Source organism: Crocodylus porosus, unplaced genomic scaffold (assembly GCF_001723895.1).
Source record: "Crocodylus porosus isolate Cpor-Errol unplaced genomic scaffold, CroPor_comp1, whole genome shotgun sequence".
NCBI lineage: Eukaryota > Metazoa > Chordata > Crocodylia > Crocodylidae > Crocodylus > Crocodylus porosus.
Genome location: NW_017728910.1, coordinates 41,278,237 through 41,292,792, shown reverse-complemented (window position 1 = coordinate 41,292,792; position 14,556 = coordinate 41,278,237). Strand labels below are relative to the sequence as shown.

The window sequence follows — 14,556 nt, the reverse complement described above, 5'->3', positions numbered from 1 at the left end:
GTGAAGGATGAATTCAGCACTCACACAGAGTACCCTACAGAACATGTTCTAAAATCTGAAAAGTATTTTTAACTGTACTTTTACCACGTCTTATCAGCTTTGCCAACATATTCCTCATGTAGCCTATTAACCTTACCTCTCACCAGAGATGTCATGACATAGCTTCTGATCCTATAGTGCAGTCTATACAAGAGGATTCCGAGTCCCCATGTAAAACCCTATCGATTTAAAGACTGCATGACTGGTACCTTGCTACGGATCTGCCAAGAAGGAAAAATTACCACATGAAAACTGTACTTTTGTGATGCAATAGATTTGACCCCACTGCATATTTAAAAAAAAAAAAAAAGTATCTGCCCACTTAAGGAACAAAAAGGAGCCTATTTATTGTTTGCTTGTTCTGTTTTCAATTAATACCTTAAAAATCATCATTGTTGCTCTCTTAACCATCTCAGTGAAGGCAATGAAGTTATATAATAACAGCCAGGGCCTACTTTTTCCTACAGAAACTTTATTACTGGCAATGATGTGAGAAGGAAAATACCTAGTTTGACAAGTTAAGTTTCTACAGTTGGCCAATCAAGAACACAGCAAGTGACAAGTTATCAGAGATGTGTAGTCTAACATTTCTGCTTAACTACCTCTCATTGCTGCATTAGCAAAGGTGCAACTCCACAGATGGAAATACCATCATGGACAGAGAGCCAGAATTGTAACCACTGAGCCATTCAGATATTCTATAGGCTGGACTAACATTTCCAGCATCAACAGGAGGAATTATATCAGTGCTAGTGTAAGAGCTGGAAATTTAAGCAAACATTGGGGAAGATGAAACCTGTTACAGGTAAGTTGTATGGGCACAAAGCTGTTAGACATCAAAATAATAAGTGGGCCGTATTATTTTACTCTATGGTTAAGGTTAGCAGTGTCCAAGGAATATACACAAGACCCATACTTTTAACATGGCAACCAGAAGTATTTGCCAGATGACAAAGACTCCCTGTTAGACCACTCATTGCATGTAAGGTTTTGTTTGTTTGTTTGTTTGTTTTAAATCTCAGAGTAAATGCTGGAAATATTTCCACAATTAAATCCCCGCAAGGATATTCCATTTTTAAATTCTCTGGTAATCCAAACACTGCAATTACAAGAAGTGGGTAGTGCGGTAAGAAAACGGTCTGACAAAAAATAATTTCACTGTTTAAATTGACAGCAGCACAAAAAAGTTGACAATGTGTGCATGTGGGGAGGGGTGAAGAAAGAGGGAAGAGAGTCAATTAGATTTCCTTTTAGTGATGGCAGTAAACCTATTTATTTACAACAGTGCACTGCTGACCAAAAGAAAAATGTTAGAAGTGTCAGGATTTCACAATTCTTAAAATATCATCAGCTATTTTTATGAAGACATAGAAGCTCAATACAACTACACCCAATTCATGGAGCAACACTAGAGTTTCTGAGACCAAGGTCTCAGAAAAACTCATTGTTTATTCAGAAGAACAGCTAGGCAAGGTAGTAAGATGGATGAGGAAGGGTACTAGTGTGGGCAAGGAAAGAAAGAGAAATTCAGTCGGGTCTAGAAGATATCCAAAGACTGTATGAATTGTGCTACGAGTCTAAGTTTAGGAGGACAGAATTTGTCCAATTTTCTGGATAATTCAGATAGGTGAAGCCAGCAGTACTTTTTCCCTAATCACAAATTAAAGTCCCCAAAATAGCTTTATAAACCACTGGACAACTTTAAAAAATACATCCTTTTAAATTGAAGAAACTGCAAAACAAAACACATTAATTCTCCACTGAAGATATTTTAGCAGCATACAGCTGTACAATGAAGCTTCAGCATACATTCTGAGTCTCAAACCCTTATTCAGGTTCAGTTTTTACAAGAACTCACTAGTAACTGCAGCCAGTCAAGCAGCTGCTAGACTTCAGTTATTTGTAGTAAATAACTCAAGACTTTTAGCTATATACACAGCTTGCAGAAAGCCAAGGAGACTGTCTCTGTAGTCAATCTACCTATTCTGAACAAATGTCCACTTGCTGTAGAGAGCAAAAGAAGTGAAAGCCAGAGAACTGCATAACTTAGATGCACCATCCACCAGAAAAGGTCCCTCACCTCTAACATGTAGCACTGAAATGTCCTGGTCTAGAGCGATCTCTCTAATCTAGATTTGAGGCCTCCATAATTTATGCGAATTGAGCAGCACCCCATTTCAAAAACTAATTTATTGAAGTGTTTACCTCCTTGCAGAGGGGCCAGACAGTGAGGGGGGCAATAGCCAGAGATGGGCAAAATATGGTTGGGAAAGTCACACTTGGGCCCCAATGTTGGCAGCTGGCATGGGTAGCGGGTCTGGTTCTGGCCTCAGCTGGTACCACAGCAGATGCTGGGCCCAAGCAGCCCTGTCCACCCATCCATCAAAGCACGGCAGCCTGGGAGATGGGAGTTTGGCCCGCACAGGGTCTGCAGGGCTGGACTCCATCTCTCAGTATACCATGGGGGATGCTGGGTGGAAGCAGCCCTGCCTGCATACCTGAAACAAAGCGGTAGCCTGGGAGATGGAGTCTGACCTTGCCCAGCACCATGTGCGAGAGAGAGTGCACACGCTCCTCAACAACTCAAAACTTAAGAGGCCCTCCAGCCCAAATAATTGTCCACCCCTGCTGTAGGCTGTAGCCCAAGCTTACACTTATCTCCTCACACCTTGAGACACCTTCAAAAGATCTTGCTCCACCCTAGGGTGCCATGGAACCGATTGGGAATCGCTGCTCTACAGTCTTGCTGCAGACAAGCTGCCTGACTAGATTTGCACATTTTTAGAGAACTAATCACAGTATGCAGCCCCAATGTCCCAGACATTTCTGGGATAGACAGCAAGTCATCCCCAACTGAAAACTGAAGTGCTGGCCACCAAACTAATTTCCACTTGGGTCACTTCAATTACTATGATCTCGTTCCCCATATAATTTCTGAAGCCAATTACTAAGGCCTTGGTCTTTTACAAAGAACAAAATGTTTTAAGATTCTTCTTACTACAAACCTTTAAAGATTGCATCTGCAATGCACACATCTAACCTGGACTATACTGAGCTGGATGCTACCCAATATAGAAGTTTGTTAACCTGATCCTCTAATATTAAGACTTAAACGCTCCATAGCTTTCTCCTCATAACTTGAAATAAAAATAAAAGTGATTGAGCTCATATGATAACCATGGTCTCTAGGTTGAAAAGTAAGAAAGAAATCCTGGGCAGTGCAACAAAGCAACTGAAAGCCTTGCCTAAAAGATACTGACGCCTTGCTATAGGATGTCCTATATCAGGATCTGCTAGCATAAGATGCACTAGAAATCAGGAACTGATAATGTAAGATGCTTGAAAACAAAAGGGGTTAAATTAACTGATAGTAGTAGAATACTGATGCTCAAATTCTTTGACAAGGTTGAGAGTAACATAAAAGGAAGCAACCCTCCAGTAACAAGCAGAATTCAACATTTACCGCTAGCTTGATAGTTTACTGACATTACAGTCCTAATCAGCTTCTTGTACCTTTGATATAAACTACTGAAATAATTTTCCAAGAAAACCATGGAGCATAAAAAGTTCTAGAGTCTGACACTTCAGTACAGAAACAGTAAAGCAAGCAGACATGAAGTGGCAGAGGGACCTTGCTATAAGAATATATTCTCTCTCAAATTATTTTGGTTAAAATTGTTTATCTTTTTTTTGGAGATTACATATTCCAATAGTAGAAAACTTATCTGGAAAGTCTGTATTTTGTTCTTAAAGAAACAAAAGTTGTTCATCTCATACCATCTTTGAATCTCAGTCACATGCTCTAAACATCTAAATGATCTAATGCATCTTTGTTACTTTACCAGTAGGAAATCAATAGCATGGCAAAAGTATGTGTTGCCATGTTTTCATAGGCTTTTGAAAGGACTTCATCTTTAAAAACTGTAAAAAAGTCAAAAACACGTTTTGCTATAAAACCAGTAATGATATTGTCACATATAATAAAGTGCCACTTCATTTATATACTGGAAATGAATTGTACAAACTACTCCAGCATACGTAAACAGGAGAATTTTCTTAATTGGCAAAAGTTATGGGGTATTCTTTATGACCCACCTGTGTAAACAGAGTTCATCCGAGATCAAGACAAGAAAAGAAAGTACCCTAACAGCACTTTAAAATATTGATAATATATAGGGGTGCACTGATATACTGGCTGATTATCAGATTGGTACCAATAAAAAGAAAAAAGCCAATGTTATTGGCTATCAGGTTTTTTGGTGTTCATTGTAGCCAATAATTATAGCCATATGCCTAGAGCACCCTGGTGAGCACTGTCTGGTCCCCATGCCCCACCGCCGGCACCACCACATGCAAACTACAAGTCCCAGCGAGCAATGGGAAGGGGAAGGAGTGCCATGCTCAGTAACATAGGGACTGTTACCAACTCCTGCTGCTGCTGCTGCCATGGCAATGCTGTGCACGCAGCAGGGGCCTGAGCACCAGGACTGCTGCAGAGATGCTGGGCTGTGCACAGTCAGGGTAAGGTACCCCACAAGGGGCATTCCGCTCCACTGGGCACCAGGCGCCTTTGCAAAAACAGCTTCTCCCCAGCAGCCATAGGAGCTCACCTGAGTGGGACCTGCTGGTGCTGAAGCAGTGGCATGCTCTGGGGCTCCAAATGTGCCCAGCACCATTATCTGCACAACATTTGCCCCACCCACCCAGGATAGCAGCACGGGTTGTGCAGGGAGTGGAGCTGTTGGTAGGAGCTGGGGCAACATGCATGGAAGTAAGGGAATCACCACCATCCCCATCGAAGGCCAGAGCAGACAGGAGACGCGTGCATGTGCTATAAATGCAAAACAAAAAAGTATGATGTCAACAGTTTAAAATGCCTTGCATTATTACTAGTATCAGTTATCGGATTGGCATTGGCTGGTATGGATGGTCAATCGTCAGCTATCAGTATCAGCCAAAAAAAAAAAATCTTTATCTGCACACCCCTAATAATTAGTGTTTAACACAGTTCCAAGTCCCACTAAGTTTTGTAGAATGTTCTACTAAAGTAAAAATGGCTTTAACTTTTAACAATGAAGAACAAGTTATAATTGGTGAATATCTTGTTCCAAAGGTATTTGTTACAAAACAAAACAAAATCAGCCAAGCCTGCTGTAGAGGGATCTAGGTAGAACACGCAGTTTGGGGGGGTGGGAACAGGGGGCGGGGGACTATAAGAAATAGAACAACTCTAGTCTAAAATCAGACCAAGCTGGATTACTGTCTGATGGCTGCTTGGACCCTGTTCTGAAGCAAGCTATTGGTCACAATCCAGTTCTGCGAGGATATTATCATCTCATATTATTAAGACACCACAAATGACTTCTTCAGCCATAGTCTCAATACAAACGTCAAGGATAACATGGAAATGCTACACATGTTTATGATCAGTTCTTTCATGTTGCTTTATTGAACAGAGACGTTATAACCATCCTGCATTACTCGCCCTATGAATAACTAGACTTCAGTTTCTGGAGTTATAAACTTGGAACCTTACATTTATACAGAAAAATTGTGAGAACAGAGTTAAAAGCAAAATTCCTGCTTTCCCATTTTCTTCCCAGTGCACACAAGCACCTTTTGACTACAGTGTTAGATACATGTTAGATACTAAAACGGTCCTGAGAAAGGCCCCTAATGCTTTCCTATGGTCTACAGCCAAATCTGAGTTAAGATGCAACTCTTCAGTGACCAAGCAGCTCCTGATGTGATGACCTTGAGTAACTTTCACACTACTAAGTGTGACATACTGAGCCCAGATTAGAGGCAAATCCATGGCTAGCACCCAAGGAAAGACCTCTCAGTCCCTCCTGCACAGTAAAGTCTCTGACCCATTTAAAGGAGCTAACAGCCAGGCAACAAGGGTTTGTAGACCAGGTCTCTCAACAAAGGCAGGGAAATATACTAGCTGCAGAGCTAAAAAATCTGCATCTGGCTTCCATTATGTTTACAGGCCTCCTTCTCAAGCCAGTTCTCACTGTAGGCCTCCCTTTTGCAGAGCTGTCAAGTCAAGGTGCCAAGATGAGGCATCAGTCTACTCTTTTTGTTCTGCAAACTTAAAATGATCTGGATTTCAGGAGCTGTCCCGGGCCCTGCTGTATAATCCTCCTTCTTTCACAAAACCAGGAGGGCAGAAATTGTAACCACCTGCCTAGCACCACCTGGGGGATCAGTGCACATCCTGCCCACTGAGACCCAGGGTGTAGGGACTCAAGCTCGGCTCAGCCCCGAGTACTGGGCGCGCCTTCCCTTCCCCGCGGACGGCCAGGCAAGCCCCGGAGGCGCTAAGGGCGGGCTCCCGGGCCCGAGGGCAGCGGCAGGCAGGATGTCGCAGCCTGGGAATCCGGTCTCGATAGGACCCCCGGGCGCCAGGCTCCTGCGCCTGGAACAGGGCCCCAGATAAACAGAGCCTGCCATTGGCCACAGGGGCACATGACGTTACCGTCTCGCTCCGTCAGGCCCCTGGCACGTGACCCGGGCAGACCCTGGGGGGTCCTGCCCCGACCGGCCCGCCACTGCCGCCTGCCAGCCGCGCGGCTGAGGGGCGCGGCCACGGCCTCCGGAGCCGCTCGGCAGCGCCCCGTGCAGCCCCCTGCCTGCGCCGGGCCCGGGCAACCAAGACGGGGATCGTAGCCGCGGGGGCGGAGAGCCAGGGCCTCCCGTGGGCACCACCCGCCCCGCAACCCCTCAGCCCCGCAACCCCTGCAGGTAGCCCGGGAGCGACCATCGCCCGTCAGCCCCGAGGCGGCGGCTCCGCACGGCTGGGCCTCGCCGCCCCGCACGTACCCTCCAGCAAACAGGTGCACCAGGGTGTCTCGCTGGCTCATTCTCGCTCATTCTCGTCCCCGGCGGGCGGTGCCGGCGCGTCTGCTCCGCTCCTGCGTCCTTCCCTGCTCGCTGCGCGGAGCATCTATGTGCGGCGGGACCGCGGCTTCCTGCTTACTGCGCGGCAGCCCCCTCGCCCAGCCCCGCCCCGCCGGGCGCCGAGCCCTCATTGGCCGGGAGCGGCGCGTCACGGCGTTTCACGCGGCTGAGCAAGGGGGCGCAGGCTGGGGAGGCTGTGTCTTTGGGAAGCGCCAGGGATCCCCGTGCTTACTGGAGTCTGAGGTGCCCCTGAATTTCCGGCGACCCTTCAGTAATTACATTCGAAATATAGAAAATGACACTACGTGGTACTATTTTCCAGGTGTAGAGTTTAAATGTGGAGGGTTCTCTTCAATTGGACCCCCGCCCTTGGTACAGCAGGGAAAGAAGTGGCTGGGGGGTGGACAGCCCTGCTTTTCCCTCTGCAGCCTTCCTGCCCCCACCCCCATGAGCTCTGCTCCTCACCACCTTACTCCCCACAGTCTTTGCCTCTTCCGCCCCACCCCACTTTGCCGGCAAACTGCTCAGACTTCCCTCCCTGGAGCACAGCTCAGGGAAGCTCAGCCCTTGCTGGGCCATGCAGCAGTGGTGTTGCTGATTGGGCCGGCAGGGGACAGCGTTTCATGTGCTCTGTGCCCAGGAGAGACTCCAACCTGAGCCAGAGCCAAGCTGTGCCTGACATCAAGGGGGAGAGGGAAAGGGGGAGGCAGGGGCCAAAGCTGCAGAGAGCAAGGGGTAGGAGACTGCTGTGGGTTGGAGTCTGCCCCCCTACTTTGGACACAAATCTAAGGCCAGGGGTTTCTCCTCTGCTGACTGGAGGACAGATGGTTTGAGTAAATACAACATTGTATACTCTTCCATGGGACAGGGCATATTGCAACTATATGGTGTCATATATGGTGTGCAGAATAGTGTTACTGCATGGCAATGGCATCCAAGACAGTAATAGTCCCATTGCACAATGCCCTACAGTGTGTGTTATAGCATATCCCTCTAGCATCTGGCTTATAAATACATTGGTGATTTTCAGACTTCCTAAAGTTGTATAACTGCTGCTGCTCCCAAATCCATCCCCTCATCCTAAAAACTGAAACCTAAGTGTGCTGCCATTGTGAGGCCAGGTCACCTACCTTCCAGCCAGCCCCACCGTTACCCAGTCTCTTTGCAGAACATCAGCTAGTACTGCATGAATTTAATTGTTCTGTTGACTCTGGTGGAGTTATGCTGAGCTTCCAGCTAACTTTTGTTTTTGGGGTCAGTTTAATAAACTAGTACTGCATGGCACAGAGCCAAACCTTTCTGATTGCTGTAAACCCCACCATTTTTGCATAATCTGTTTGATTTACTTATTCTTTTATACTTAAGAAAAACCTTTCAAATTTGAACCTAACATAAATGAAAGTCCCTTCCTTTTTTAAAAAAAAGATAAATAGGTGGCCCATGACAAAATGGGAAATGGTCTGAGGGTACAAAGCACAAGCTGCTGTTTGAAGTAGAGCAAAAGAATTGTAATCAGCATGAATGGCAAAACAGGGGAAGAAAGAAGCCAGCCACCAATGACAATTAAGAAAGATGTAGGAACAAGGAATTGGAAGATCCAGATAAAAAGATGAGAACCTTTTCACTGGAGTGGGGAGGCAAGGGAAAGGAGACCAATATAATGTTGTTTGTGAGTCTGTAGAGGAATTCAAATAATTATATAGAAGAATGACAGCCTCTCATGATCTATTATTGAAGTTGCAAGCATCTGCTATGAGAAAACTTATTTTAGCTATTCTATAATATTGGTTTAAGATAATGTGTAACATCTGAAAATTGTCAAGTTTGCTCATGAAGAAAATTATTCCTTCACTGTATGAAGAAAATGTATGACTTAGGTTTTAAAAATTACCCTGATTTGAATATTTTACCTTCTATCTAATGTTTGTGTGTTTATTTATCTCTAGCTCAAAAATAGCTTACCATTCAAATAAGTAAGTAAATATCTTATTTACTACCCATTCAAACTTTTACATTTCATACTAAAGGCAGGCAAGCTTTATATTTGTACCTAGCTATTTCTGGCCGCTGTCCTGCCAAAACTAGGGTTAAATGGAGGTATTTGCATGTATAGTATTAAATATCTGAATTCATCTTTATAGATGGCCTTAGTGAATCAGTGCATTACATGAACTATGCGTCTTGGACTTTATTATCATGATAATCACTGTGTTAATTGAATAATCAGTTGACCTTCAATTTTTTGTAATCACATTATATATACATGATGTTATTATGTGCTTTACCGTAGCAGCTTTTTTGATACAAGAGAAATAAATAAATTAAAAAAATTAAAGAAAAAAACTACATGGGAAAATTTTCAAATCCCCAAAGTATTGTTTCAGAAGTCAGCTAATTGTTGTTCCAAGTTAAACATTTTCAAAATCTATGCACTTAAAAAAATCAAGGAATGAATAACTAAGAATATCATAAATTTTCTGCTATTAACATAAACAAAGCATTATTTTTATCGAGTATAAAGAAACCTGTATCTCATTACAACCTCACAAACAATGCTAATTCAGAATAAGTATTGTTCACTTATCAGTAATCTCAGTACAGAACCACAGCTCAATATTCTTTTGAAACATATCACTAAAGTTACTCATAAATTATTAGTTTTGTCATAAAATGATAGCTTTTCATCTTTCTGATTAAGCTACATGTACAGTGTATGTTAAGATCAGAAGCCTGAGCTTGATGTGCAAGGCACAAATAAGCCAAGGGAGTAATTCCAAAGTAAAAGCATGAGAACGGCAGGAAGGGAGGGTGATTGAAGCAAGAACATTTAAAATAAAGGAAGGCCAGAAAGAAAGACTTTGGAGCAGTTGACATGAAACAATTGACATGTTTTTTTTTATTTTCATTTTTTTAACATATGTACCAAATTGTAGCTGATGGGACATATTGCTCCTGTGTGCTGTATGTAGATGACACACAAGAGTACCTCTCAAGATAGATATTTCAAATCTCCCCTTAATGCTATTCTCTTTGAAACACACAGCAAAAGCCTCCAAAGAGGAAAAAGTAAGGCTTCAAAACCACTGAGGGACCCTTCCTCCTCTAGCTTAATGCAATTTGGCAGAACTAGAGGCAGGAGAGGGTCATGTGTAGTTTGGCACAAAGTGTCTCACAGGAAAGGAATTAAATTTACTCAAGATAATTAGAACAGTTAAATTATTTTAGAATTATTTCAAAAGAGCACTAATGATTTTATTAAATGCTGCATCGAGTATGAGAATCATATGCCAGATGCAAACTCTAAGGTCACATGCATCCAAGAGTTTCCATTTCCAGCTACATTTTCTTGGTAGGAATAGAGTGTGGTTTTTAAATAGCTATATGACATTGAAAATGGAGAACATATTCCAAGAAAGTCAAAATTAAAGAACTAGTACAGTAACAAAGACTCTCTGCTCTTATGCTTTCTGTGTATAGGTGAACTCCAGTGCTAGGAACTGGTGGTAACTACATGTGGAACTTTTTGTTTATACCGTGACAACTGAAAAATGTCATTTGATAAAGGGGATGCTTACTGAAAGGATTATAAGAAGAGATGGTACACTTTCCTTTGAGTACATCTCCTATGATGCAGTAAGGTCATAGCTCCTATAATGAGCTCCCATTCATCATTATGACAGGGAAAGTGATGCATCATAGCAGAGATAATCCAAACACAGAGACCAGAATATGAAGGGGTATTAGACACCAAATCCAAATTCCAAGAGGTGTGGTAGCATCTTTTTAAATCCATATATTTCTGTTTGCAACTGAACTTGTTTTTGTTTGTTTGTTTTATACATTTTACTTTAAGAGATCAAGAAAAGAACAGTTGTTTTGGGCAGACCTATGTCAGGAAGGGTAAGTAGGGATCCAGATGCCAGTCATTGACCAGGGGGTGCAGAGCAGGCAGTTATAGTTGCATCAGACTGAGGTCTGGGAAACCAGCAAACTGAAGTCATGAGTCAGGATCCAACTGTCAGAAGTCTAGACTGGAGCTGACAAGTCTGGAAAAATGATGTCTGGTGTGGAATGTGGAACAAGGAGTCAGAAGCCTAGAATTTTTCAGAAAGAGAAAACATATATCCTGTTGAATAGTCTGCCGGCCACTGAAAGAGTGCTTCTTATAAGTAGGCAGCATGACAGTGCAGGCAACTGGGGACAGCTGGAAGTAGATGACTGGCAGCCAGGTACACTTACGTAACCAGGGCCAGAACCAGCTCGGGGCGATTTGGCTTGCCTACTACCATGACTCCTGACAATGGGGCAATAAACTGACTTTTCTGCTAGCAAATCTCAAATCTCCAGTTAGTTTAAGAGCAGTAAGCCCAAGAGAGGGAATTCATTCAGGTCTAGCCTGTACCCTCACTAATATACCAGTCTTCAATTTATCCTTTCTTCCACACATGTACTATCAAAACTGGCTAACTCTTACTGATTGTTCTGTCTGGGTGTCAGGATTTTTTTTAACAACCACAGTACGGTTTCATTCTTCCTGCTTACAAAGTTGGGACTGTTAGGGTTTTATCCTTTACACTCTCAAGCTCCCAGCAACTTGTTTTCCTGTCACATTTTTCTAGTAGTTGTGGACAGAACCCATTTGTATACCTACTTTAGCCAGAAGCCTTTCTGTCCCACAAGCTACTTTTTCATCTCAGCAGAAACAGTCTTTCAACTGCTTTCATCTTTCTCATCTCCCTAGACCAGTGGTTCCCACCCTTTTTTTTCCATGTCCTGCTGCTGGGAGTGGATTGCAGTGGGGGCAGAGGAGCTCCTAGCATGCAGCATGGCTTATCTTTTCTGTGCGGCACTGCCGGCCTTGCCCCCACAACCCTCATTTGGGTCGTGACCCAGGATTGTGAACCACTGCCCTAGACAGTCAGATAGTTTTTCTTGCTTATCTTTAGCAGCATAGAGAAAGATAACGGCATACTTGCCATTTGGCAACATTTCTGCATTTCTGCTACACCAACCATGTCATCCCACCGTTCTGAACTGATGCTTCAGTTCTTCGTACATTGTGCATGGTATGAAAATGCCTTCTCTCCCTTGGATTTTACAATGCTTTACAGTTAGCTCTACAAAAAGAAAAGATTCCAGAAGATGGATCTCTCTAGACAATAAATTTCCAAGTATAAAACAGGGACAATGTAATGTTGAAAGCATTGCTTTTTTGTTTTTGTTTTTGTTTTAAGTATCCTTTCAAAAAATAAAACAGTTTGCTGTCTCTTGAAAGTCTCAAGGTTAATTTATGTAAGACAACAGAAAGCAGATTCTCTTTGAAATAATATTTATATTAAATAACTTGTTTAAAAGAAGAAATATTTAACATTCCCTGACACACTAATTATCTAAGTGGTGTTCCCTTCCCTAATCAGATGCACACAAATATTATGTTTGTTTCTCTCAAGTGAGTATTTTGTTTGGAATGGTATTGAAGTTTTGAATCTAAACCATTTATATCCATTTATCTCTGCTTCTGTGAGTCTATCAGGCTTTGGAGTGAGGGAGGATTAAACCTCCTATCACTAGTAAATTCTGAAATTAAGTAGCAGAATTTCAGGATGTCAAAGGCCGCTTTGTTAGGAATCTGTATAGAACTCACTCTGAAAGTCCATGTAGGTATTCTACTGATGCGAATTCCCCATGGCAAGGAGAAGCATGGGGCCATAACCATCTAGAAGTTTATGACTTCTAGTTATCACCACAGAATACCTTACCAGTTTAGTGTTGGTCATTCAGCCATCAGGGGTGTTGTAATGGAGGTATGTACTGCTAGGAAGAAGGTGCTGTCCTAAGTCATATGTCTGGGCAGTATACAAGAGATCATTTATGGGCTGGAGTCTTAAATTGTATTGGAGCACTGATGGCACCTGTGTCCCAATTCTTTCCTTTTTATACCAAATATGAGTGTTCATCAGTGAAAAAGGGTCCTCTTCTTTCTCATCTGTATGATATTTCAGGAATCCTTCTGTCTTGTCCATCTCTCTCTTTTATCTCTCTCTTGGGATGTGCAGAAGAGTCCTTTGAACATGTCATGTCTTGAGTATCTTTTCCCTGTAAGGGGCACATTGAGAGAGATTTAACTGTAGGTGTATACTAAAGATCATCAAACCAGGGGGAGGAGTTCAATCTGGAGTTCTCTCAAGAACTGGTAGAGGCCACGTGCTCACGGGACATGGTGCGATGGCCAGAACTAGAGGGGTTAATAAGCAATAAGTATGTGCTTCTTAGAAGCATTTGGTATTTTGCCTAAACAGGTAATATTAGTTAATATAAAGCTTGTAAGTTTGTAAACCGCAAATGTAACTTGTCCATCATAAGTTTAACCAAAATGATAAAATTAACTGTTTGTGGAATTGACTAGGTCCCATAGGCTCTGAGTTGCTCTGAAGCCAACAGATTAGGATAAGACCAGGTATAAAAAGCGTGTGCATCAGGTGACCAGCAGGAAGGAGGGAACAGAACGGTCACTGCTGTTCCATGCCTGGACCCTGGACTCCTGGTGTGAGTGAGGATCGGATCCTGATCAAGGGACCTTCCCCGGTAATCCCTCTGACAGCATCGATCGGGGATGCCTGACTTTGCTGGAATCACTTGATGCATACGTAGGCATCGAGGAACTATCAATAAGTTGCCAACCCATGTCTGTCTGTTGTTTTGAACAGTCCACTGGCTAATACCCTCACAGTGCCCAGTTGGCCTGCGACAGAATTGATCTATCTGTAGTTATTATCTGTTGTTATTATTTACTATTACCTCTTTAATACTACATTATCTGCTTATCGGATTTATCTTTCTGTTAACTGTTGTGTGTGTGTAAGCTATAGTAAATTTGCCTTTACTCCATTCCCAACTTTGCCTCCTCAATCCGAAACTGAACCTAAAAACCCAGTTGGCCTGTGATAGAATTGATATGCTCACAGTGCCCAGCTGGCCTGTGACACATGGTCGTCATGGGTGACTTCAATTACCCGGACATCTCTTGGGAGGAACACTTGGCTAAGTCAGATTGGTCATGTTGCTTCCTGACTTGTATTGAAGAGCTCTTACCTCACTCAGGAAGTGCACAGGCCAACCAGGGGTAATGTTCTGCTAGACTTGGTTTTGGCCAAAGGAGACGATCTGGTGGGTGATTTGAATGAAAAGGGTAGCCTGGGTAACAATGACAATTAAATCATCATGTTCACTGTCAGTCATAAGGCAGGCAAATCAGCTTGCAGAGTTGAAGTTCTGGACTTCCAAAAAAAAAAAAAAAAAGCAAATTTCAACAGGCTCAGGGCAATAGTGGGAGAAGTGCTGTGGGACCAGGGAAGGTGAAAAGGAGTGCATGAAGAGTGGTCATTCCTCAAGGACATGATCCTCAAAGCACAAAAGAAGTCCATTCCCATGCAGAGGAAAGGTAGCAAAAGGGCTGGTAATCCCCCTTGGCTTAATAGGGATATCATGATCCCCTTGAAAAAGAAGAAAGAGGCATACAAACAACGGAAGCTTGTGACAGTCCCCAAGGAGGACTATGCAACAAGAACCCATGCTTGTAGGGAGCACATTAGAAAGGCTAAGGCGGTGACTAAA

At 43.1% G+C, this 14,556-nt stretch overlaps 1 protein-coding gene across 1 annotated transcript in view; it reads right to left on the bottom strand.

The window, feature by feature from the left end:
- Nucleotides 1-7,035, bottom strand: part of SLC25A36 (solute carrier family 25 member 36) — a 41,945-nt gene extending 34,910 nt beyond the window's left edge. Inside the window, exon 1 of the mRNA XM_019533080.1 lies at nt 6,865-7,035. Within this exon, the coding sequence (XP_019388625.1) occupies nt 6,865-6,905 (41 nt within the window). The 5' untranslated portion in view covers nt 6,906-7,035. The remainder of the gene's footprint in view (nt 1-6,864) is intronic.
- Between the last annotated feature and the right edge of the window lie 7,521 nt (nt 7,036-14,556).